The 26,019-nt window shown below is 44.0% G+C and overlaps 1 protein-coding gene and 1 long non-coding RNA gene across 3 annotated transcripts; one reads left to right on the forward strand and one right to left on the reverse strand.

Annotated features, from left to right (window-relative positions):
* The first annotated feature begins 27 nt into the window (after window positions 1-27).
* Window positions 28-5,218, forward strand: LOC134550768 (uncharacterized). The gene is made up of 3 exons (XR_010080427.1): window positions 28-148; window positions 4,091-4,165; window positions 4,876-5,218. It is a non-coding gene; the product is annotated as an uncharacterized LOC134550768 (long non-coding RNA).
* On the reverse strand, window positions 1,404-12,928 carry E2F8 (E2F transcription factor 8). 2 transcript variants are annotated; one of them, XM_063397548.1, is made up of 13 exons: window positions 12,700-12,928; window positions 11,249-11,524; window positions 10,775-10,931; window positions 9,447-9,698; window positions 8,634-8,795; window positions 7,097-7,234; window positions 6,583-6,792; window positions 5,967-6,051; window positions 5,233-5,716; window positions 4,137-4,355; window positions 3,255-3,384; window positions 2,850-3,166; window positions 1,404-2,159 (listed from the first exon to the last, which is right to left on the reverse strand). In XM_063397548.1, the coding sequence occupies exons 1-13, from the start codon at window positions 12,736-12,738 to the stop codon at window positions 1,986-1,988; spliced, it is 2,643 nt and encodes an 880-aa protein (XP_063253618.1). In that variant the 5' UTR covers window positions 12,739-12,928; the 3' UTR covers window positions 1,404-1,985. The 2 variants fall into 2 exon arrangements, with proteins under 2 accessions (XP_063253618.1, XP_063253617.1); XM_063397547.1 differs by having other exon boundaries at window positions 9,393-9,698.
* Window positions 12,929-26,019: the final 13,091 nt, after the last annotated feature.

The raw sequence follows: 26,019 nt of genomic DNA on the forward strand, positions 1-26,019 counted from the left end.
TTGCCCCAAAATGTGTTTTCTCTTTGCAGGTGAAGAACTTTTCCTTTTCCTGGTGTTGGGTGCTGCCTAATTTCTGTGCTGCTGTGTGCCCCTGTAAGGATTGGTGAAAGGCTCTTTAGAGCTCCAAGGAGCTGCTGGATCTGTACAGGTTAGTTGGGTTTACCTATAATTCTGTGCTTAGCAGGACCTGGGATTGGAGGAAAAGACTCAAGATGTGCAACTGGAGTTGCATGTGCACGAGTTGGAGGGAGAATGTAGTTTTGTATAAATCACTGGAAGGGATTAAAACCCTGCCCTGATGGAATGCAGAGACTCAAAAGCAAAGGCAGCCTGGGGATCAGAGGGACTTGCCCAGAGCACATCAGGGCATGCTGCAGGGGAGGTGAGGCAGGTGGGAAGAGCAGGGAGCTGGGCTGGCAGAGACAAAGGCAGAGACCCTTGGAGCTGAGGAAGGAGCAGCTTTTCATCCTGCAAAACCAGCACAAGGAGGAGAAGAGCTCGTGGAAAAGCAAGTGCAGTGTGTCAGGAGCCAAGGGACACTGGGCAGCAGGTCACAATACGTGCTCAGCTTTCCCAGCACCATGTGTGAGACCATTGCATCAAGCCTCATTACTGCAGTTTCTTTGTTTGTCAGCTGTGGTGCTCAAAAATGAGAGGAGTGTAGTTTGTTTCCACTGAGTAATCCAAGTTTCTAAAGCCTTTGCCTTTATATTCCAGAATGAAACTGATAGCAGGTGTAAGGAAGATCATTTATTTCTTTGGAAAGGGAAAATCTACTCAGTGCTCTAGTGAGAATTCTTCCCTCTCCCAGCTGTTATTGTTCTTCCCCTCATTAAGGAATAGTTCAATCATCATCCTATTCTGTCAGGTGTATTTTGTATTACAACTTTGCACTACCAAAGAGCAGATGAGTTTCTTTTACTGTGGTAGCTGTTTTAATTATATTTTTTTAATGCAGTCCAAGCTTGAATCTTGGGCGTTGCTACTGTTTCTCTTATCCCAGGCACATTCCAGCTGGGAAGGCAGATACATTGTACTTTTATTTAATTTGTTAGCTACTACTTGTTATCCGAGTGTGAACTGTATTTGAGGAGTCTTCATCTTTCTTCCTTCAGTGTATGAGACACTGCTGCCCATATTGAAATTCAAGTGGGTTGAAATTTCTGTGACATTTGGACACACGTTCCTGAGTTCTCCAAGGTGATATCTTAGTTCCTAACTGGTTTGTTCTAACCTGTTTTTAGGAGTTTTAATATGTACTGATAAGAATTCAGAAGGTACACTGAGTTACTTAATTCACTTTTTCACAAAATACCATTTTCCCCCTTCCTTCAGAACACAGGAACCCTTGAATGAAAAGATGCCAGTGAATATGCAATGTATAGCTTAGATAATTTAATCTGATCAAACAGAAAACGTCAGTGTAGAGTTTTATGTAAGTTTAATCTCAACAAATCGATTTAAAAATACAGTATAAATAATTCTTAACTTATATAAAAATCGATTAAGAAAATTTGGGGGTTTTTTTTGGTGCTTCTTCCTAACTTTACAAAAGAGCATTATTAAACACAGAAGCAAAACATTTTAACTATGGCCTTTTTGCTAAGACGTAAAATATTTACACACTCACAGTACTTTTTTTTTGGTGCAAAATATGTACTGACTGATAGACTGTACCTTTCTGTACAATTTCAGCTTACTTTGCATAGACAAAATCAACACACACTTAGAAAAAAAACCCCACTAGATACATAACTTTGTTGTCAAAATACTTCAGGTAAGCTTCTTGGAAAAATGCATTAGGCATTAACTTTCTCCTTAAGAGTCAGTTTTATTTTGTAAAGCATGAATTAAGGCTATTCCAGCATTGAGGTCTTGGCAAATCCATGTCCAAGCCATTGTCCATCACACAATGTCAGACACGGTGTGCAGTGTGTTAGCAGGAATTTTCCCTGCTAACATAGTCAGCAATTCCCTATCCAAAATTAGTCTTCTGAAACTTCAAGTTTTCGTTGAGGAATACAGAGAGTTCCTTGGGAGGTTCTCTGGGTACCATCTGAGTTTGCAGATAGTGAAGGTTCTGTGTTTGGCCCTCCTGGTGTGCGGAAAAAGTGTTCTGTAACTGCCTGAGGCTCCTGAGGTTCCTTTGGAGCACAAGGCTGAAGGGAAAAGACAAAGTTACTTTCATTTATGGAGTAATAAAAATTAAATTCTACTTCTAAGTTTCTGCAAGATGTTAGCAAACTCTTTTTTTTTTTTTCCTTGAAATTTAAAAACTTAAATTTTACTGAGAAGGATATACCTGCATTCCTTGATATATATATAAATACATCAAGTTTCTCTAATCCCCTTCTTTTTTAACACAAACAGATAGTAGGCAATACAGTATTACATAAAATATACAGACAAACTTTCTGTGGGAAAAAGGTATTTAAAATCCTGTACAGTCCTACCCTGTTAAAAGAAAAGCTATAATTAAACACAAGGACTTCAGGGGAGATTAGTGAAGTAACAAGAAGGAAAGATAAAGTAACAAAGGGACAATTTGTTAATAAGCACAGTCTCAGATCTATGTAAAATCCTCCCTCTAAAACAGTGGTCTCTTCACATCCCGTCATCTTCCAGCTGGCTCCACTTCCACCACAAATAAGTCACTTATGTTCCTTGCTAACCTCTCATTTCTACTGTACTTAGGCTGGGCCTTCACTGCTAGCTCTCTTTGGGCAGTGCTGATTTCTAAAGATCAGAAAGAAATGTCGATTTACCAATTTTACCCGCTGTGAGGGAATCACTGCACCGCACTCCCCACTCAGCCCACCGTGGTGGAGCCGCCCTTTCTTTTCACTCACCTTCCCCTCTTGCACACTCGTGCTCCCTGAGCTGGGGTTGACATTTTCTGACTGGGAGGAGACGGGCACGTGCTGCAGGACAGGATTGGCAGCCACTTGCACACCAGCAGGGATCAGTCCTATGTGCTGCAGCATGAAGTTGAGAGCTGAAGAGCTTGGATTTGGGGCAGGGCTGGCGCTGCTCGAAGTGAGGCACGAGTTGCTCAGGACAGGGGCAGCAGCTATGGAATTGGGTGACAGCATTATGTTGAGGGGGGTGATGTGGAAAGCAGGGATGTTGACTGTTTTCAGCTCTGAGGCTGGCACTGGAATGACACCTGCAACAGAAACACCAAGTGGTGAAAGGAAGAATTAGACAAAGCGGTCCCTTTGAGCCAGCCGCGGTGGTGTTTGCCTGGCACTCACCAGTGATGGGAGAGCTGTAGGCTGTGTGCTGCACAGAGCACAGCCCAGCCTTCTCCTTACTGGAGCACTCGGCCTTGTTGCCATGGGTGCAGTGAGTCAGAGGAATCAGATAGCCAGAGGGGAAAAAAGTCTGAGGAACAGAGACAGCACAGCTTCAGCCCAAACATGGAATATACAGACCCCAAATGCAACCCTCCCCTGCCTTGTTCCCATTCCTTATCCTCCCTGTGCCCAGGATGCCATATCCCATGCCTGGAACACAGACTCAAGGACATGCTCTTGCAATTAAAACCACACAGAAGTCAGCTGGCTCCGTTTCCAGTTGATACTAGTGGTGGGGAACTGGAAATCCACCTGGGATTAACACAGTGCAATTTGACCAGATGGAAAAGAAACCCTGATACTGAATACTATTTTTCCAGAAGAAACATCCTGGAGCCAGTAAACCATCACATCACCTCATCCTTGGATTGTGTTTTTCATAAAACAAATTGGAAGACAAAACTTTTGCATTTACACCTTGTGTTTTTGTCAACAGAACTCTTCTTTATTCAGCTGCTCCACAGCCATGTCTTAACTGCAGAATGATGAATTTTAGAGGAAGAGAGTTGGATGTGATTGTGTTTCCAAGTTTCAAAGCCCTCAGCTCCTTAGTGTGACCTTGGTTCCAACGGAGGCCTAACAGCCTCTTTATGTCCTATTTGTGTACTCACTGCAGAAACAGAAACCCTACATTCCTACAAAATCAGCTTTTAAAAGCATACTAAAACTCAAAAAAATTCAACCAAAGACAGCCTTGGTAGGTGTAGCTCATTATAGTTTTGTTTCTTTTGCAGAGACTCCAACTAGTGTTTTCCCAGGGAATGGCAAGACAAATCTTACCTCAGGAGCAGGAATGGCAAATGCCACGGGTATGTCTGGTTTTGTTTTTATTTTATCTTCATCTTCTGGAATATTTTCCTTTGTACATTGGTCACAGCAGCTTGCCATGTTCTGATCTGCTGTTTTGGTTTCCTTCTGTCTCTCTTCCTGGACACTGTCCATTTCATGATCAGTTTGTGAGCTGTTGGAAGGTGGCTTTTCATTCTTAGTGCCTTCTCCCTTTGAAAAAAGTACATACAAAAAGAAAGGCAGGTGTTGTAAGACTTGACAATGTCAGTTAGAGCCCTACAACGATATTTATACATTCTGTAAAATTGGAGAGCAAGCTTTTTACTTCCTCCTCAGTCCCGAGTTTGTGCTGTAACAATTTCTGGTCACTAGGAGGGCCAGGTCCATGTCAGCACCTCTTGTTTCTTCCCAGCCAGTGCATGTTGGACACCATGTGCTGCCACAGCACACCCATTACATGTGGTGACTGTTGTGGCAAGCCAAATTTACAGCAGATTTATCATTCACAGAGATGCTAACACAATCAGCAACTGAGGAGCAGAAAGCACTTCAGCCCCAGTCTCTCCATATACACCAAGTTTATCTGAACCTCTCACTCTCTTTATGTGCTGTTCTATTATGCCTACAACAACCCAACACTGGTGGAAATGTGTAGAAGGTATCAGGATTTTGGGATGTTCCCTGTCCAGTGACTTTTACATATCCACTTTCCCTCCTAACACCTCTACAGCAAAGAATGGATGCCAGCAAATTTCCAGAACCCTGGATTTCAAGGGTCCTGGAAGATCTCCTGCTTCCAACCTCGCTCTCAACCTGACCTAGTCCAGAATCACGTATAAATAGGTAAGTTTTGATGTAATGTTTTGTAAGTTGTTTTATTTTCACTGCACCTGTACACTTTGTCTTCTTAGGTACGAACCCCAGCCCCTCAAACATCAGCAGGCACAGCAAATGGACACCCTCTCTTCAAGCCTGATGTTATTTAAAACACCTACACTCACTGGCAGGCTCCTACATCACTTGGAAAATGAGTAGGTGGCAACATCACTAAGCCATAAAATGGTATTTTAAAATTAATTTAACTTACCAAAGAAGTATCAAGGCTTTCCTCATCACTTTTACGCCTTTTAATTAAATTATTCTCTGGTAATGCTTGTGATCTTTTAAGGCCCCGCTGAGATGAAGTTTCTGATTTCGTTTCAGCTCTTTCTTCAGCTGCCAAGGCTTTTGCAGGCTCATCAGCACCTCTGTGAGCGTCCCCTTCCTCAGTGGTTACTTTATTTAAGCCTTTGGAGTTGCTGCTCTTGGCCCCAGTGCTGCTGGCACACGGCAGGGGCTGCAGCATGAAGCCTGGGCTGTAGGTGGTCACCGTGTGGGCCTGGGAAGGGTGCAGGCAGATGGCATAAGAAACCCCAGACTGAGGGTGAGGGAGGATCACGGGGGACACCGAGCTGTGGCTGGCAGGGCACACGCCCAGGGGCTGGCTCAGAGCTGGCTGCTGGCAGGCTTCAGCCTTGGGGACAGCCTCGGGCGAGGACAGGGCACATTTCATTTGTGTCTCTTCTGCCGTCCTTCAGCAAAAAACAAACAAAAAAACCCCAAATGTGTGTTAATTCCATCATGCAGAAATGAATGTTCTGACAAATTATCTTCTGTAGGGCAAAGACTTAACATGAGCTTGTACTTCTCGATCCACTAAAGAGAAAATCAATTCAAAACTAGCCTGTAGTACTCAGGGTTACTGATTTTTGCAGGCTATTGCCCCACTCAAACTGAGCATGACTTGAACTTGTTCTCACCTTTAAACTTGTGCAAACTTACTTGGATTGTCCTTCCAGCTGCTGTTTAGTGATGGCTGGAAACTCAGATATTGCATTGGGGAAAACTGGTAAACTTTGATAGGTACCTGGTTGGAGGAGAACAAATCAAAACTGTGAGTACATCAAATTCAGAAGTTCAAATTCAACTTTAACCTGAGGAGACTGCATTATGTAATGTAACATACACATTTCATGAGACAACTTATCCTCAAACTTAGCCTGGATTTGATTTGATGTCAGCTTACATCAAACCAATTTTAAAGGCCCCAGAGAGGAACCCAGCAAGAACATGAACATTGACAGGTCATTTTCTGGCCATTTTGTGGAATACAGAACTGTTTAAATAATATGATCCAAAGCAGAGTTTCTACAGCAAAGCAGGTTCAGAGAAGACTCAACATTCAGAGATACAGTAATTCTAGACAAAGAGAAGGTTTGTAGCCATTTCTATATTTTTTTAGAGTTTTTAAGATGTATCTTTTGAAAGGAGGCACCACCCACGCATTTGCATGTCCTGTGAGAGGAGGGCAAGCCCAGATATTTAATGCAAAACCACATCTGGCTTAAAAACAAAGAAAAACAAGTTTCTAAAAGAAAAGTTAGGACAAGATGCTTACTGGCACTTGTTTTAACTGGGCTGGTTGGAGCAGACTGGATCTTCCTTCTGTCGTTCTCTATGCTCTTAACTAATTTAATTAGAGATGAATGCCGAGTGAAGTTTTGCTTTCCTTTTGAAGGAAAAAGGGCTTTTGAGCACTGCTCTTTGGAAGGGATGGATTCTGAAATAGGTGGGGCACAGGTTGTAGAAGTTGCTTCAAGTTTTGTATCTGAAAAGCAGAAAAAAATATAGGTATCATATGCAGATTCAGTCATTAAAAGCAATTATTTGAGCCTGGCTTGTAATTCTGGAAGTAGCAGCAGCAGCAAACATGGAAATTCAACAATCTCAGTAGGTGAATATCCACTGTGTGCAAGTAAATATTGGTTGCTGTGCAGTTAAGGACAGTGATGTGACTAGTAAAAGACTTTCTGCGTAGTTATTCTGTCTTTTGGTCAAAAAATTGTAGTAGAGAAAACAAAAGGACAATCAATGTCATCAGCAGAACAAAAGGAAATGACACATAGACCTACCCTGAGTATTTGGCAGGACCTCAGGTCCTGTCCACTTGAATGCTGGTTTTCTGCCTCTCTCCTCTGTAACGTGAACTTTTTTGATAAGTTTAAGGCTGCTGAGAACATTTGCTATGTCATAAAGTCTTCTAATTTTGGCTGAAATAATAAAAAAATAAATGTAAAGTATAGCAATTGCAATTAACAAGTTAGCATGTATTACATAAAGAAATTAACACCCTTTAATCAGCTAAAAGAAAAAAGCTTTGAAAAGATTAGAAGAACTATTTTTTGGAACAGGTCTTTATAGAATGAAATAACATTGTGATACAAAGTTTACATGTAAAATAGAATGACATAGATACAAATCTAGAAGGCACTGCAAAGTTTATTATGCTAAATATGAAAAAAGGGATGTTTTCAAGACAAGTTCATTTCTGAGCAATGATCAAGCCTACACAAATCCCCTAGTAAATATAAATAGATTAAAAGGCAGGTACACACATGCAATGGCAAGTGTGGGAACTGGAGAGAAGTGAGACACTGAAACCCAACAGGATCATCATCCTGCATGGCTTCCCTGGCTCTAGGCTGAGCCATTAGGGAAAAGTGTCAGGTAGAAGTCAAACTACAGCTGAGTTCCAGAGCAAGGTGAACGTGCTTCGGTCAGGGAATTGTTTGGCTTCATAATCAAGAATGTGGTAATACATGGGATTGGTACTTGAAATGCAGGTAGACAGATGGAACGCCCTGAAAGTGCTTTTATTGTGAGACAGGCACTTTTTTATAGAATAAAAGCAAGGAAAAAACCCTGCTGAGTAGCCACCCACCCTCTCTGTGTTGCTGTGAGGCAGTGGAAAGGAAATCATGAACTGAAACCAGCAAGGATCAGCATTTGCATAGACACAATTCCACAAACAAACAAAACCAAAAATAATCCAAGCAAGCAAAGGAATCTGAGAATCAAGGAAGAGTCTATTTTTCAATGAAACCCACACCTATCCCTCAAAAGCAGCACATTTTTAATTTTTGTGTGTCTACTGCCCTAGATCTAGAAATACCATTTCATTTGAATGGAGAGGAAGAGGAGGAAGTGTGCAGGGAACTGAGAGAAGAGTAAAAAGAATGAAGAAATCATTGGCAGTTGGAGCACAGGGTTTCACTTCCTCTGACATGCAAATTGGTCACAGGACATTTACAGAATTTCTTTAGATTTCTACAAAGTTAGTTACGTGGCCACAACACAGATTTTGCATGATTCTGGGACATCTCGGGTGAAATGATGCTGAAAACTTGGACAGGCTGCTTGAGGAAAGATAAATTGTTACCAATATGGAGCCTTGTGACATTACTTCAGGAGGGAGGATTTAATGGACTTTTCCTCTCGGTGGGGATTATGTATCAATGACCATCGAAAATTATAAACTGCACAAGGTGTTTAGTGAGTTTGTGGAGGCTCAAGTAAATATTTGTGGGAGGAAAAATGAGACAGTATTTTTTCATCATATGAAGTAGTACAGGGATAATTGATCCAGCTTACACTTGCTGCTGTACTTACTTTTAAACTTGCTTTTATCTAAGTCTTCTAACTGATCTTCTCCAATCAGGATTTTAGCAGCAACTTCAAGGCTCACTACTTGAGGTGTTGATACAAGGAACAGCATCACAAATTTCTGACTCATCACTCGTAAGGACTTGTATTTCCTGCCGTTCACTGATGCTGCAGCAGACAGGAGAAAGGATTAAAGTATTCAGTGACACCCCAGCTACAAACATAAAACACTGAAGAAATTTGTCAGTGGTAATTGTAAGAATAACACAGGGACTAGGCAGGGCCAATGCTGGCTCCAGAATCATGTTTCTACATGACAAGAACCAGATGATTCATGGATACCAGGTCTAACTACAAAGAAAAGAGGGTGATGTATCCCACATACACATTTCCCATTGTCTGACAACTTGTACTCTTAAAGATGCTTAACCCTTGATCAAAATTTCTTCCAGGAATCAAAGCTTAATTAATGAAACAAATTGAGTCATTTATGCTTCAAGTTTCTATAAAACTTGGTAGTAACTTCTGGTTTCCTTAACAATTCAGTGGTAATGGCAATTGGATGATATGTTGGTGTATTTGATAGTTTCACCTGATGTAAAAACAGATTACAAGAACTGAACAAATAAGACAAGTGAAAGAGTGCAGAGCACTTTTTCTCACCACAAAGTTGTGGTGCCTTTGGAAGACTAATTTTTTTTCCAAGTTCCTAGAAACTTATCATTTTAAGTACATATTATTCTTGGCATTATAGAGAATTATTACCAGCACGAAATTCCACTCCTGGGAGCTCGACAAAAGACATTTCTGACTGCTCACTTGAGCCAAAAGAACTTGCCATTTCTTCATTCCTTTCCCCGCCGGGCTCGAATTCGTGCTCGTACTCTCTCCTCTTGATGGTCTGGATTTGCTGTGTGTATTTGTTGTCCTCGCCCACCTTCCTGAGGGCCTGCAGGGTCTGGGGCAGGTTGTGGCGCCCGTGCCACACGTATCTGTTCCTGGCCAGGCGGCTCACCATGTGCAGGCTCTCCAGCACGTTCACGATGTCGTAGATGCGCCGCCGCTCCACGTCTGCCAGGGAAAGGCGTGGCACGCGTTACCTGCAGCACACACTGCTCTCCTTCCTCCTAATGCTCCTCTAAATCGTGTTTGTCAGTCCCGTATCACAAACTGAAAATAGCCCTCACTGGTCATGCCAGCAAGGAAAACAAATCTTGCTTCCTATATGGAAAGACTTTGCTGTTCCAGAGTTATACCTGGCTTTCAGCATTCCTTAGAAATAAAACTTACTGTAAGCCAGAAGAGCCATTATGTGGGTTTCAATGCAGCTTTAGGAAAAACAGAGCATTTTTCATTATTCACTGCATTGATTTTAGATTCTGTCCTTAAGTAACCTTGGAAATCCATTGTAGGAAACTGGTTTATACCTTCTTTTTACATGCTATTTTATTAGCACACTCCTCTTTTCTCATTTGTCTGATCAACTCTTGGTTTTGACCAGACATTTCCTAGAAAATACGTCCTTTTGTACAAAGTATTAAAAAATGTACATCATACAGCTTTCCATTTTTTATAACCATTATCCATATATAAGCTGTAGAATACTCTAACTCGAAAACCTCTCGATTTAAAAAAGCTTCAATTTGATGTTAGAAACACTAACTCTGCAGAAATCATTGGTGCAACATAAAAATAGTCTATTTTTATAGTATATTATAATAGTATATAAATGAGAAAGTTGAGTTATCATCAAGAACAGGAAGCAGTTTCTTGCTTTGATGTCATGACTGGACAGGAAGCTGAGGGCTTAGTTTGAGAAATGCTAGTTCGTGCTGCAAAAATCTAACCTCTAATCTTAGGTATCATCTCTGAATCCAAAAACCTGCAGCTGGTTATTTGTGGTATCAGCAGCAATTCAGATGTTCAATATGAAACAGAATTCAGAGTTTCTCAGTTTAGTTCAATGAGGAAACATCAGCATTTTAAAAGAATTGCTCTAGGAATTAGGAGTTTAAAACTGGCTTTAAATAAATCTGAGAACAGAGTAAGCATCCAAAATTGTGCGGAGCAAAACTGTACTAACAAAAATGCCACATGATTGGCAAATTTGCATGGAGAAATATTTTAAAGGATGAGCACCAACTTACGTAGCTCTTCAGTGACTTCATCAAGGCAAATGTAACTTTTCTGTGAAGGGCTGGGGTAATCAGGATATCGAGCTAAGAATTTATGGCACAGTAATCCCAGACTTTTCTCTTTCCGACTCGGCTGAGATTTTTCATATTCATCCCCCAATATGTGCTCCTACGTGGGGAAAAGGAAAACAGACTGTGAGGATTCTTGACAATATGTAAGTATAGATATTTAACAGGATTGTAGTGAGCAATGTCAAAGGGCCAGTGTTCTTCTTTTGTCCTCAGCAGCTGTGAAATAAAACCAGAATGTTACCTGTTCCATGTAGCTAGTCAATATCCTTATTGATATTTGGTAAATGCTCCAAAATCAAAACTTAAAAAATAAGGTGTGCTATGTCAATGTATAATGTTTATACTGAATCAACAGCTTTCAGCTAACTTTAAACCAAAAAGAAAACAATAAATACAGACGACTTTCCAACATACCTGCAAACAGTGTTTTGTCTGTAGGACCTCACTTGAACTGTCTGACAGTTGCCTCCTCTGTTCTCTGCTCCTGATCTCAGGACTGGCTGCACTGATCAGCATTTTCAGGTTGGACGTAGGTGTCCATGGATCTGCCGGAGGGGTTTCCTTGGGTTTGGGGGGTGTGGTTAGAGGTTGGCAGTCAGGCTGTCTCTCTGTCAGTACCAACTGCGAGGTAGCCGCTTGTTTCAGAGGGGTTTTCAGTACGGTTTTGCATGGCTCAGAATGCTCATTTTCCTACATAGCAAGAAAAAGAACAACGGTGGTGTTAAAACCCGGGTTAAAACCCATGATCCATTTATCAATAACAGCCAAAGGGGGTAGAGCTCCATTGCATTTTTTGGCTAACTCTGAGTCAAGGGTTCCAGTCCTACCCTGAACCAATGAGTCCCTTCCCTGAAACCATTTCTGTGCCTGTAGCTTCAGGCTCGGGTCCCGTGGCATTTATTCCTCGGCTAAATTTCCTTTTCCTTCCTCTGAGATGAATACAGTCAGAACATACATTAATGCACAGCAGAGAGCTCTAAATAATGGCTGGAACATGTCACGACCCGGGAGCGGGCGTGATGTTGCTTACAAATCCTTGTTGAGCTAAACAGACACCAGCCTACATGTCAGGGAACTCTTTTATCATATAAAAATGGTATCCTATCGATTATCCTTTATCATATATTCGCCTTAATCACATAATCGCTGCGGCCACCAGCGCGGTAGTTAGTAGTCACAGAAGTGTTGGCTAACAAGCTCTGGACTTTTACAGTGAACTTTAACAGGCTCCCAACGCGCTTCGGAGCGGAGTGAGGGGTGGAAGGTGGTGGCGGGGCTTGCCGAGATGGCACAGGGGAGGATGAAGCAGGGAAGGTGAGGGAAGGGCAGGCTCTGGGACCGATGCTCTTCCCCGCCGCTCCCCTCGGATTCCACCCCTCCCTTTTGGCGCCGCGGCCCCGCGCATGCGCGCTCGGAGCGCTGGGGACCGTGGGGGTCCCGGAGCCGCTCGGGCTGAGGCGCCCGCGGCTCTGAGGGCGGCGGGCCCGGCGCGGCCGCCGCAGCCCCGCGGGGCCCTGCTCCAATGGCACCTCCCTGTCACTGCACCCGCAATGTCGAGACAGACCCGCGTCAAACATCACCGCACCCGCTCCTTCTGCTAAGGGAAAAAAGAGAAATATAGAGGAAAGGAGAGGCAGGAAGAAGAAGTGTTCTTTGCGGACGCCGTGGATGAAGTTTCAGGAATTTAGCTGAGGACAGAAATTAAAGCCAAGGTAGAACGCGCTCGGTTTCTGCCATCCCGCGGTTTCTACCCGCGATCGCTCCGATCGAAGCGGTTTCACTCCCCGCGGGCGGCGGGGCTGTCACCGCCCCGCGGGAAGCGGCAGCTCCGGGGCTCGGCTGCTCTCGCCCACCGGAGGAATTACCTTGTCGCCGGCCCCCATCTCCCCGCCCGCCGGCCGCATTCTCCCGCCGCCTCAGGAGGCGACACCCGCCGTTCCCGCCGCGCCGCTCCGCATCGCAGGTCCCGCCGGCTCTGCAGGGCGGGAGGACGGAGGGAGGCACTGGCTGCGGGCCCCCGTGACGGGCCGGTTCCCGCCGCCCTCCGCGGCCGCCGGGCTCGTCCCGCCGCCTCCCGCCTCCCGGCCCGGCCCGCGCGCGCCCGCCGCCCAACGGCCCCGGCCCCGCCCCGCCCCGCCCGCCGCGGCCCGGCACCGCCCATCGGCCGTGCCGGCGGCGCCTTTAAACACGGGGGGGCTCGCTGCCCCGGGGCCCTCCCGCTCCCTGGAGATCCCGCCGCGCACCCCACGGTCCGGGAGCGCCGGCGGCCCCCAGGAACGGCGCTGCCACCGCCGCCACCCGGCTCGGCCGAAGCGCGGGGCTGCTCCCGGTGCCGATTTGAATTCAACGCGCGGAGCCGCCGCGGGCGGGTGGGGCGGGTGCGGCAGCCAATCAGCTCCCGGCGCCGCGCCCCTCCTCCCGCCTCCCGCTGCCGGGCGAGCGCCGGCGGGGCTCGGGCCGGGGCTTTGGCGGGTTCCCTCCCTCGCTCCCTCCCTGCCTCCCTGCCGCCCCAACGGCCGCGGGGTCGCGGGGCGGAGCGGGCGGGGGGCGCCGGGCGGTTTAGCGGAGCCCATTTACCCGCCGCCGCCTCGCGCCGTCCCGTCCCGTCCGTCAGGCGCCGCGCGGGCTCCGCGCGCCCCTCGCGCCTTCCCCCGCCGGCCGCACGCCGCGCGCGGGCCCCGCGCGCCCCTCACGCGGGCCCGTTCGCCCCTCACGGGGTCCGGTTCGCGGGGGGCCCCGCGGCCGCCGCGCTCCTCCGAACACACCGCGCACAGAGCGAGCAAAATACGCCGCGTTTCGCGTTTAAAGCACACTGCACATTGCCTGTAAAACACCCCGCGCTTGGCGTTTAAAATACACCGCACTTTGCGTTTAAAACACAGCTCCGGGCTGAGCTCCACAGCCGGGGCCAGGCCTGGACACCGGCCGGAGCGACTGCCCCGCTCAGCAAAAAGAGGGGATGAAAGGTGAGTGTGTGAGCCGGTGAGGGGCTCGCTGTGGGGTGGGAACGCTGCCATCGCCCCTGGCCTAGGGGTGTTAGTGTACCCCAGTGTAAGGGTCCCAGCCGTCTGGCGCCGCTTATCGCAAAATCACAGAACCAACTATGTTGGACAAGACCTCTGAGATCAGCGAGCCCAGTTTATGACCGACCCGTGGCACTGAGTGCCGCGTCCAGTCTTTCCTTAAACCCGTTCAGGGACAGCGAGTGACTCCAGCGCCTCTCTGGGCAGCCCATTCCAACCTCTGATCACCCTCCTTGGAGAAATTCCTCCTAATGCCCAACACAAAAACCCTGTCGCATCTCAAGGCATCTTGTCCCGTCCCTCGTTCCCCGGGAGCAGAGCAGGCTGCACCCTCCTCTCAGGGGCTTGGAGGGGGCGATAAGGTTGCCCCCGACATTATCGCAGAGGTTACAATACTTTTGTTCTGCAGGCAGGAGTCTGGCATTTAAACCCACCTGGCCTCGGCTGGTTCTTGTACCGGAGCCGGGATTTCCAAACCTTTTAATGTAACTCTGTAATTTCTCCTGAAAGGCGAGTCTGAAAGCTTGTAAACTCAAACGAAAAAATAGACCCCAAAGTGACCTTCACTGCTCGGTGTCACTTGCCATGTAGCAGCCAAGGGTTATTCTCTTGCAGTGCCTATGTGCCACGCCTTAAAATGTGGGATTTGGGTGGACAATTGCTCTTTTTCCTTGTTTGTGCTTTGATACAATTACTGTGCATTGGTTTCTTTCTATAAAAGGTGCACGAGAAGGTGTGACTCTTGTAACTCAGAGCTGGTATGTGACTCACAAGAAGGACAAATAAAAATACTAACAAGTAATATGTGTTTTTCTTTACCCCCACAAGGCCAGGCATGACCACATGGAATTTGAGTTACTTAAATGAGGAGCGCTCACGTGTTTCAAAAATCAAAAACCAGGAAAAAAGAAATCAGGCTTTTACATTCAAGCTGTCATTTGAATATTTATTTAATTTATGTTGAGCTTTGAAAATTACCTTTATCACCTAATCAAGAAGCCATTATCTCTGTTCAAACAGCACACTCTTGTGACCTTTGTTCAGGGGACTTCTTTCCTGGTCTCCAAGTTTGCCTTACAAGCTGCCCATTACGGCAGTATCAGACATTTTAAAGCAAAGGTTAAAAGAATTTCCAAGGTTATTACATCTACTGAAATAATGATTCGTTTAATAACTTGTGTGCCTCTTTTACCACGCTCCTTGCCTTTGCATTTCTGAGATCATGGAATCACGTGGAGCAGTAAAGGGTCTTCTCCCTTGCAGCCATCAATTTAAACTGTTTGTATTTCCCTCTGCTCTTGCTCCACTTGCATAAGAAACTGCAATTATGTTCTCTGCCAGGTACCTCTTAAAGGAAAAAGAACAAAGATTAAAAATGTTAATGTCCCTGACATGGAAAACGAAGGCAGCAGTAGCAAGTTAATAATGGGTCCTTTAATGTATAACCTTGAAGCCTTTTGTGTGATGATCCTTGTGGGGGATGTTTGCTGTTTTCAAGTGTTGTGCTGAATCAAGACACCACCTGATGCCAGAAATCGGAGCTGGAGAGTGATAGGTGAATTTTATCTTTGCTGGTTCAGCTAAAGAGTTACTTGCAGCATCATCATGTGGATTAAAGGGAATGTGTGACATATCCTAGCGGCTTGGTCAAATCTCACCACTGATAAAGTGGTAAATAAGCAAAGAATTTGTGAAATTAAGTGCCTCTATTCTAATAGTTAAGCATCCCTCCTCATCTGCCTGTAGAAATTATCCTCTTCCAGAAACAGCTTCAGCAATGCACTGTGCTAAAGAAAGCACTAATCTGGTTTGCTCTGCATGCACTGCTCGAGTTGTATTTCTTCTACGGACACTTTGTCAATAATGGATTTGTTTCAGTGTGATCACAATGCAGCAAATTCAGCATCTTGTGCTGCTGTGCTTCCTAGACATGGTGCTGCACTTCTGTCAAGAGGAATTGTAATTAATGGCTCACATACAAACAAAATACACATTGAATTTTACTGGAGTCATTAGGTAATTCCATGTATAAGACCACTTAGAAAATGCCCAGGTGGGATCTTCATCCTTGGGGTTACTCAAAAGCTCTCGATGTGGTCCTTAGCAAGGGGGTTTAGTGGTCACATTTCTGAGAATATTCTGTTGTAAAGTTCCAGTAAAAAAAAAAAAAAAAAAAAAAAAAAAAAAAAAAAAAAAAATCACTGATAGCATAGTATGTGAATTGAAAAGATTTTGTCATCTCTACAGCCTTCAGAAAGCTGAACTTTCTGTGGCTTTATGCCCTGCTGTCGGCGTGCTCGGACTATTTCAGGCTGCTTTCCTGGAGGAGCTACTTTGTTATTTCTCTTTCTAGGGCTGCAGTGGTGAATTTGAACGTGGCTGCCAGCGGGAGATGTGCAGGGAAGTGCCTCGAGTTCAGCATCCAGCTCCACTGCTGAAACACTGCTTGTGGGAATCCCGGCAAGTGATCCTGTTTATTGCATATGTCTCTTTCAAGGGTCATCCTTTCTGGCAATGTTTCTTTTATTCAAGTGAATTTCAAAAGGCAACTGATGACTTTGGTTTATTAAGCCTTAACTTTAATGTCTGATGGGGTTCAAGGAGAAACTGCAGCCTTCTGCAGGTATGCACTTCTAGGCAAGAAGTTCATGATATAACCAGACCCCCAAATACCTCAGAAATCTCTCAGTAGATTGGGTTAAATATTTGATCTATTTAAGTATAATTAATAAAATTATTGCCTTCGATAAAAATGATAAGAAGGCAGAATTGTTTCAGGAGTACAAGGTAGTAATCAGAAGCCAGGGTATTTCCTTATTCACATGCTGCTGGAATGTTAATGTCTCCAGTCACTTCAAAATAGTGACAAAATCTGGATTATAACATTTACCCTTCTCTTGTCCTTGTCGTCGTTCTGGGCTGTGATGTAACCAAAACATATCTTCATTTCTGAGCTCTGAATAAGGTTTTGCAGAGCGTGCAGATAACCGGAGGCCGTGCCTGCTGCCGGAGTGGTGTGAGCGCTTGGGTTCACTAGAGGTCACACTTCTTTTACTCCTCCCTGTCTGCTCCTCGCGGAGATGCGCTGGCGGGCTGTGCTCCCGTCACGTTATTTACCCAGCAAAACGACAGCTCTAATTCTGTACGGGGCACAGCAGCACTAAGTGGCTTTTAAATGATTTAAAAAAAAAATACAAAACAAAAAAAGCCCCAGACTTTTTAAAGATTAGACAGGGAAATGATGGCAAATAAATGACATGTGGCAGACTAAAAATACAATGTCTCAAGGCGATCTCATGGGTTTTTGTCAGACGGTATCTCCACAGGCGTGTTGTCACCGAATCCTAAAATGGTTTGGTTTGGAAGGAACCCGAAAGCTCCTCCAGTTCTAGGGACACTTTCCCTGAGTTCGCTCAATGCCCCGCTTGGCCTGGGGCGCTTCCATGGACCGGGCATCCGCAGCCTCTCCGGGCATATCCCGGGCGGTGCGATCGGCCCCGCCGCAGGCAGGCACAGCCGCGGCTGCTGCAGGCACCCACGGGAGTCCCCGCTGCCCCGTGCCGGCCTGGGGGCTGCCGTGGCAGCAGGGAAAAGGATGGGAAGGGAATAATCGGCAGCCCCAAAGGCGGGTGCAGGGGCTGCTCCCAGCGCAGGGCAGGAGGCGGCAGCGCCCGCTCCACAGGGCCCTGCGGAGCGCTCCACTCCAGCCCCACCTCATTCTGTATTCAGCAGTCCGCATAAAATTAAATCATATTAGGGCACGTTATTGAACAAGCTGATTCAATTTAACCGGAGTTTATTTGCTTTCTGTTGTTACATTGCCTTTTAAAATTAGGCAAATTAAATCAGCTGGTCAAGCTCTGAGGTGAAGGCTGGGAAGGAAACGAACCCAAAACATTATGAAAACGTGGATTCCTAAACAAACAAATGCCTTTTTCAGGCATGCTAATTTCCGGGAACGCTAATTAAAACTTAATGCATGCACCAGAAACTGCACTGCAAGAATATTAATAGCATGGTAGGAAGAAAAATAGAGATACAGTGTTTCAGTGCTTTACTTCTGTAGGTATATTTTTCCAGTTAAGATGAATTATTGGGAAGAGAACAGCTCAGAAATCTGTGTTTATTTAAGATCAAACACGGGGCACTTTCTTAGCTCTGGAACACCTAGAGCTAAGAGTACTCAGTAAAGTGCATGTCTGTACTTCAAATGTGTTTTACTTTTTGTAGTCAAACATTTCACAGGTAATACCATCTAAATTATTTTAGTGTACTTTCGATTTTGTTGTTTCAACATTTCAGAGGTGAGGAGTTGAGAGTCAGGGCCATTTAAACGAGTCAATATTTTTGAGAAATTAGGAGGAATTCTGCTTACCAAAGGGAAACGTCCAGCCAAGTCTTTCACAAGAGTTATTTCCTGAAAAGGTAAGTTGGAGCAAAGGTCTGCTCGCTTCACATCCTTGAAGTAGAAGATTATACTTTTAAAATCATTTATATACCCAAGATTTTTATGTGTTAAAAAAAAAAAGATTGCTATTATATTGTTATTTGTGGGGGCCTTTGGAAGATGTTATTTCCCTAAGTGATGTGTACTGAAAATGCTTTATTTATTTTGTATTTGTTCTGTCATGTATTTGTAGTGGAATCCAGCATGGATTCCTAGAGCAGCCTATGAAGCATTTTTCTTAAGACCTGATCTCAATTTTTTTTTGTCAACAACCAGCATCTAAGTTCTTATTTCAGAGGATTCCTACTGCACAGACACATCCTAATGTTTGTTTAAAATGCAGATTCTTACACCAATTCCTTCCCCTCTCTGTTCTTTAGCTGCGAAATGACACATGTGATTTTCAATGGCACATCAATAGCAGAATACTTTGTATTGTGGGATTAACAGAGCAGACTGCACTGACATTGCACAGACAAACTCCACTCCTCTGGTTTAGCTGAATAGATTCTCAATATTCTCCTGCTGAATTGTTTGCCTTTACTCACTGAGTTGGAATAAAGTTGCATTCACATCAAGACATTTTCCTCTAGTGCAAAATGACTGGTTTCAGAGGATTTACATCAGGAAGGAATTTAGTTTGAGAACGTTAATAGCATTTTCTATTTGAAGATTTTTCTCCATGTCACTGTAATTCCCTTTCCTCGAGTTTTTGTCCCATATCATATTTGAAAGCTGTTTCTCTGAGTTTGCTCTTCACATGTCTCACTCAAACCTTCTGTCCAGCTCTGCCTTTCTAACCTGGGCCACCTTTTGATCTTCTTGCTCTGTAGGTTCTCTTGCTCTCCCTTCTGATGGCTCGTTTGTTCCACAGTGACCCTTTTAATGCTGCTCTGGGGTACTCCCACCCACCAGAGGTGTGTTCTTGCAGGCTGCCCACAACAAGTACAGGGCAGGCAGCCAGGGACACGAGCGTGCATTGTCATTATCCCTAAGTTTGTGAGGTATGGCTGAACACCTTGGACATGGACTCAGCATTCCTCTTGCCTTCCTTGTGCCATCTTCCCAGCTGAAAGGATTGCCTACAGAATGACCTTCTCCTTTTCCAAAGGTATTCAGCACCAGACGCCCTGTATGCATCTTCCTTGTAATGAGTAGATACCAAAGCCAGGCTCTTAGCTTGTCTGTGCTGTGCATTCCACGTTGTGGAATGGGCAGTAAAAATCCTGGCTTCTTGGAAATGGCATGAATTATAACGGCATAAAGGGAATAGGGGATTCTGAGCTTCTTCGTGTGCAATTAAAGCAAAATTCTGTTATGAGTTGAACACAGACTTTTCTCTCCATTAGCTAGTTTTCCATGTCTTTTGCATGTAAAGAGAGTTGTTCAGCACTGCACACATAACCTTTTCCTTTTTTCCCCTATGAGAATGCTGCTTGAGTGCAATAAATCCACCACAAAGCCCGTAATACCCGAAATAAACTTTACTTGCACCTGCCATCTTCTGTTCCAAATGCCATCTCTATTGAAACACTCCTCTATATTCTGCATGTAGCATCTCAACCAAGCTGAATTATTTCATCTGCCACAAAGGGATTAAACATGTCAACAGTAATTATCTTTGCCTTAATCTCTGGCAGTTGCTTTTCCTTAAATATGCTCAGAGGTTCATTATAACTTTCTCACTGAATCTCTTGCTGCATAGATGTACCAAGGTATCACTTGCTGGCATAGCAAGTGCTTACACGTGTGTCCACTCCTGCAAACAGGAGATGGTCAGGAGGGTTTTACTCATAAATTCTGGTCTGTGTTGCTCTAGTTAAAATCCCAGTGGAGCTTATACCATGCTTGGAAGCCTGTTAGGCTGCTGGAAAGCAATTCTAACCTACGAGAGGACTGAGAATTTTTGCAGAGCTTTGTGTTATTAATATGAAATACTTAGTGCTTTGAATTCTAATGGCAGTCAAGCTTTACTTTGAACTAGAAGAACTGGCAGAGGTGAGCAAGGACAAGACAGCAAGCAAGAAGAATTACTAATTTGATCTTTGAATTTCGTAGACTTTTTAAAGATACATGACCCCCAAACAGTGGGCTCCCGAGGGTTTCAGTTTATAAAATAACTGAATAATATTTTATATCTCAAGTGCTATTTTTCCAAACCTATTAGTAATTCTTGCTGTTCAAATCAGTTTAACTCCATGTTGTGATTAATTAACAAGTTTGGTTACTTAAAATGACTGTAAAATGTCATTTACCGAAGCCTTGAAACAAAGGTTTCGATAAAAATATCACAGAAGTCAAGAGAAATAAAACATTTTGTTAATATCAAGTTTTAAAAGGTGGTACTTTTATTAAAATTAAAGCCATGTTTCACTCTTTTGAAATACTTGTACTAGAAAAAAAACGGCATCATCAAATATACATTAACCTAAAACTGCACGGAAAGAGAACTCCAGTCTTCTGTTATTAAAGGAAACTTGTGTTTATTACCTTTTCACTACATTCCTGCTGAAAGGCTAGCAATTAAAGCTAACAACTAGACAAATACATTTAGGGTTCTCTCTGGGCATTACAATATTCCAGATAAGGCTTTTGGCACAGGCAGCAATACTGGTGCTCCAGGAAGGCACAGAGGGTGATAAATACACATTGTGGTGTGCCCATCAAAATAAAATCCCATTTGCTCTGCTCGGCAGCCTCACCAGCTCTTCACAGAAATGATAATTCTCCGAAGATATTTTCTTGTGAAGACACAAAGGAAAAAACCCCCACCTTAAATACATTTGAATATTCATTTCTTAGCTATCTTGTTCTGTTTTGTTTCCTCCCCCTCGGAGAATGCAGGAAAATGTGTGGTGCTCTAACAAAGAGCCTTTTCCTCCTTCTGAATAATCTGACACGGGGAAACTCTGCATCCATCCAGTGACAATTATGATGAACTGGGGTTTTCACTGCGAATTCCCTGCTGGCTGCACTGCAGAACACGGCCTGTCAGTCAGGTAGGGGCGATGTGCAGCGTTGGCTCCTTTTCCCCCTGAAGGGACTGATACAGTGTTTAGCCACAATGGAGAGTTGTCCATTAAAATGACAGCGGCCTGGAAAGACACTCGGCAGGCTGAGCTCCGAGATGATGCATAATGAGCTGTGAACGGGCAGGCAGGCACCTTTTTCCAGAACCATCTATCCCGAGGGGAGCTCGCTGAGCAGCCTGGCCAGCCAGGGATGCCCTCTTGGTGTTAGTTTAAGGGAGGGACACTCCTCTCCAGAGAACTTTGTGGCATGAAATGATGCTCTGCAATCACAGAATTCACAGAATCACCAGGTTGGAAGAGACCTCCACGACCATCCAGTCCAACCCAGCCCTAACACCTCAACTAAACCACAGCACTCAGTGCCACATCCAGTATTCCTTTTTTTAAACACATCCAGGGATGGTGACTCCACCACCTCCCCAGGCAGGGCATTCCAGTATTTTATCACTCTTTCTGTAAAAAACTTCTTCCTCATTTCCAGCCTATATTTCCCTTAGCACAGCCTAAGACTGTATTCTCTTGTTCTGACTGGAGAAAGAGACCGACCTCCACCTGATACAGCCACCTTGCAGGGAATTGTAGAGAGTGGTAAGGTTACCAATGTGTGTTTGTCACTTGGCTGGGACAACAACCATCTGCTTTTACATCTGTTTCCTTCTGCTGTATCTTGTTGAGTTACAGCAGCATCCAGGAGCATCAGCTGAAACAAAGAGTCCGCTTTCATTTGGTATTCACCACTCCAAAATACACAAGGATGGATTCTCCAGCAATCAGGTACTTATTGGAAAGATGGCCTTTGATTTTCTAGAATCCTTGCTCTCTTCAGTTGGTTGTGGACTTTAGGTACTGAGTCCCTTTCTCTCAGCCAAGCCCATTCCAGCCTCCCCAAACAGCTGCCTCTGGCTATGCCTGGGATTATTTTAAACTTTCTGCGTTACAGATAAGCAAACATTTATTGGGCCAAAGAGTGAAAAAGAATCAGAATGTGTCACAGCACCTTCATCTGTGAGAACACACTCCTGGTGCCTTTAGTGATTACTTCACACAAAATACCTGTGTGCTATTTAGTGTAGGGCAAGAATGGCACATGGATACCCTCACTTTTCATTGCAATGTCTTTCTTTCTTTGTCCTAATAAAAAGTCAGTTATGCTCTACAAGTGACAGAGCTTCAGCAGAAGAATGTTCTCCTGTGCTTAAGGCCAGCGTAAGGAAACAGGACAGAAAAGTTCAAATGTTCCTTTGTAGACAAGAACTTCAACCGGCTTACTAGGGAGGATTTCCTGAGATGAATTTTGTGGGGTGGTAATAAAAAGGATGGAATAAAGAGTACTTTATTCCAGAAGATGGTGTAGACCAAAGAATCCTGAGAGAAAGAAGGTGCTGCTGATCAAAATTAGAAAGGCCTGGGAGGGTGAGGGTTCAGCTTATTCAGTACATTAAGAGCTCAGCTTTTTATCATCTCTTGGAGATTGTAGCAAGAATGTGTCCCCTCTATTTATTTAGCCTAGACACCCATTGCTTTCTTAATCTGTTTAAATTACTATCTTTACATTAAGAAAAGGTAAATTCTGAAGGGTTTTCTATCTTGTGGGGAGAGGAAAAAAGCAAGGTTCAGACACATCTGTCTGTTCTCCATTTCCTCATATTCAACAAATCTGTGGAAGAACAGATTCAACAAATCTGTGGAAGCCAGCACCACTGCTGGCTTTTAGTTCACATCTCAACAGCTGGATTTCATCTGAACACACGATCAAAGAGAGACACTATCAGGTAAGCAAAGCTCAAGATTTTAGAATTTATTTTTCCTTTAGAATTTACAGTATGCACAAATGAGCATGGGCAGACAAGTTTCAAGCAATTAAATCCATGAATCAATGTCCTGATTTGAGCAGTAGTTTTGGGTGGAAGCAGGGTCAGGTTCATTCAGTTATGAAAAGACAAAAGCTCCCTATGAACTTCAGAGAGCAGAGACGTGCTCCCAAAGGAAATGCAGTCTGACTATGGATGGGTATTGGCATGGAAAGCTACTTCTAAATTGGCAAAGCACAATGGGAGGTTTGTGTACCAAAAAATCACACCCATGACCTTGGTGGCAGTGCTAGCAGTGCCTTAATTGGCCTTTGCACTCAGGCCAGATTGCTCTTGCAAATTTTGTTTTCCTTCACCTAATTGCTGGAGCGGGGCTGAGCGGGTGCATGGCCAGTTCACGGGGATGGTTTGCCAGGGTGACTGACAGGCTCTTGGGCTGGAGATAAGCACGCTTCTCCAGTTGTTTGCAGAAAGTCCTGCCTCGTGTGGAATCATTCCTCTCTGTAATCAGGGAATCACACATCAAGATAAACACTCGCACCAAGTCAATAAGCCTAATTTTTATTTTTATAATTGATCTTGAGAGCCACCTGATTCTGCATTGAATCGAGACTATAATTTCAGCAGTAAACATCTGATATTGTAATGAAGAAGCTAAGTATGAATAGAGCCACATTTTTGATTAATTAGAATTTTGTTGCCAAGGAATTAATCTGTTTTCCCTTCTCTGTGGAAAAAAATCCAACCCTCTCTAAAATGAGTTTCTCAGCAGGGATAATTATAGAAATGTTGAGTGAACTCCAGCAGCAGACATGTTTCAATGTGTCTTTGTTTTCCTGGAGCAAGGGGAATATGGGAGAGAATAGATGACCATTAAATACTGACTATGGCTGTTATTTTTCCTGATCATAAAGTAACAGAAAAGCCTGTCCTAGACCTAGGCCTTCCTGGGCACTAAGCTATTTCTGGGTGAGATAAGAGCGAGTTTAGCTCAGGCTGTATTAACTCAGCCCCGTATTCATGGAGAAATGGCTCCAGGCTGGAAGTCTATCCTGGTTAGCTGCTGCTCTATCAACTGAGGAGCTGCTGTGGTGATACGCTGCACGCCTGTGCTTCCTTGGATGATCCCTTGGACTGATTCCCATCCTCTTCTGAGGCAATGGGGGTGATGCTAGCGGAACTGACAGGCCCCCAAAATGAGTTAACTGTACTGCAGGAAACTTTGCTGAATTACTTGTGATTTAGGGATGTGAATCCGTTTGTGCACATGGCAAGCGAACGTGTAATTTCCATGGGCATGAATAAATAGAGCAACCACTTAGTATCTTAAAACACTGCTTTCTGTCATTACTTATGGCAGCAGGGCATGTATTTCATTTCTCCTAAGGTTAAGGGAAGAAATGCTTTTTTCTTTGCTCAGAAAAGCTACCACACTCACAGGATTTGTGTCTGTTGCCATGTTCCTGCTTTAATACGTCTCTTTAGGATGCAGAAAGCTGTGTTCAAAATCAGGATAACCAGACAGCATTAGAAAATGCAAAAGGATCCTGTCTCCGTATCAGAAGTGCAGATTCAAATGCTGCAGTTCAGGCTCATCAATATGGAATCAGATGCGAGTAATTGAAACTTGCTGTCACCGCGTGCTTCTAGCAAAGTGTGAAATTGAGGAACTGGGAGACAATGCCCAAACGCAGGGATGCATGACTGCAGCCTTGAGTGCTTTCCTTGTGGGGGACCCAAGGATTTTATTGCCTGGTTACCCGCAGAGTAGAGAGCACAGAAACTCTTAGGCATGACAATCCTTTGGGTCCTAAACTGTATTTCTTCATTTTACTGTTCACTAAAAAAAAATCCAACCCAAAGCCCTGTGGAAGATTGATTAATGCATAATAAGCAGTTAAGTCTTGCTGTTAACATAGTTGAGACTCTATTGTTGATATTTTTAAATCACTTTTTCTCAAAGAGGTGTGCTGTAATTTTTCTTGTGTGAGTGATGATGTACAAGGATTGAAAACCATGTACATCATGTATGTCCTACAAGGCATAAGCAGTAGCAGTTACATTTCAAGTGAAATTACCAGAGGAATATAGGGACTTTTTATTGGTATTAATTTTATTTCAATCCCCATGAAAGAAGAAGATTCCTTCCTTCAAAAAGAACATGATGATCTGGGCTCTTTCTTAAGAACATGTTTGTGGTTAGATAAGGTCCTCTGCCTCATGCTATGCAAAGAGCTCTCCCTATACAGAAGAATATTTTTTTAAAGACTTTCTGCTGTGTATTAATGATTTCTCCAGTTGTAGGGAGAGGGATGAAGAAGAAAGAGGCCCTTATCCCTTTAAGAGCCATGTAAAAGAGCATTAAATAAGTTTGCTCAGTAAACAGAATTCTTGTCAATGAAGTATTAGTTCTTGTGCACTAGAGTCCTAAATAGTGGATGGAAAATCTAGTATCTGCAGTAAAATATAATAGATTGTTCTGTGTTAGGTCTAACGAAACAAGATAGAAAACCCTGAATATAGCATCTTGGTTAGAAGTTACCCCCAAAGACAATTTCTATTTTTGCTTGTTTGAACAAGCAGCATATGGTTTATTTCGAGCTAAAAATTTTTGTGTGAACTCAGCTTTCTATCCTTCAAGGACAGGGAGAGCTCTTCTATTCCTTTCTGATCAGATGCATTTATATCTCATGGAAACAGTGAAGAAATGCTATTTAAATTAAAGTACCTCAATATACATATTTATCATTTCCATGCATCCTTTTGAAAAAGAATAAAATGTTGTGCACATCCTAGGAGTTGCAGCCAAACAGTCTTTTCACTCTAAGAGGAAGTAAATGAACCCAAATTTCTTCTCTGGTCGGTTTTAAAG

Source organism: Prinia subflava, chromosome 5, assembly GCF_021018805.1.
Source record: "Prinia subflava isolate CZ2003 ecotype Zambia chromosome 5, Cam_Psub_1.2, whole genome shotgun sequence".
NCBI lineage: Eukaryota > Metazoa > Chordata > Aves > Passeriformes > Cisticolidae > Prinia > Prinia subflava.

Excerpts from the sequence above, each read along its gene's own strand:
- E2F8 (XM_063397547.1), bottom strand. The coding sequence starts at position 12,738 with ATGCGGCCGGCGGGCGGGGAGATGGGGGCCGGCGACAAG. Across the intron at positions 4,356-5,232 it reads AAAGCCTTGATACTTCTTTG|GGAGAAGGCACTAAGAATGA; the intron begins GTAAGTTAAATT and ends CTTTTTTCAAAG. Across the intron at positions 3,167-3,254 it reads CTACAGCTCTCCCATCACTG|GTGTCATTCCAGTGCCAGCC; the intron begins GTGAGTGCCAGG and ends TTTCTGTTGCAG.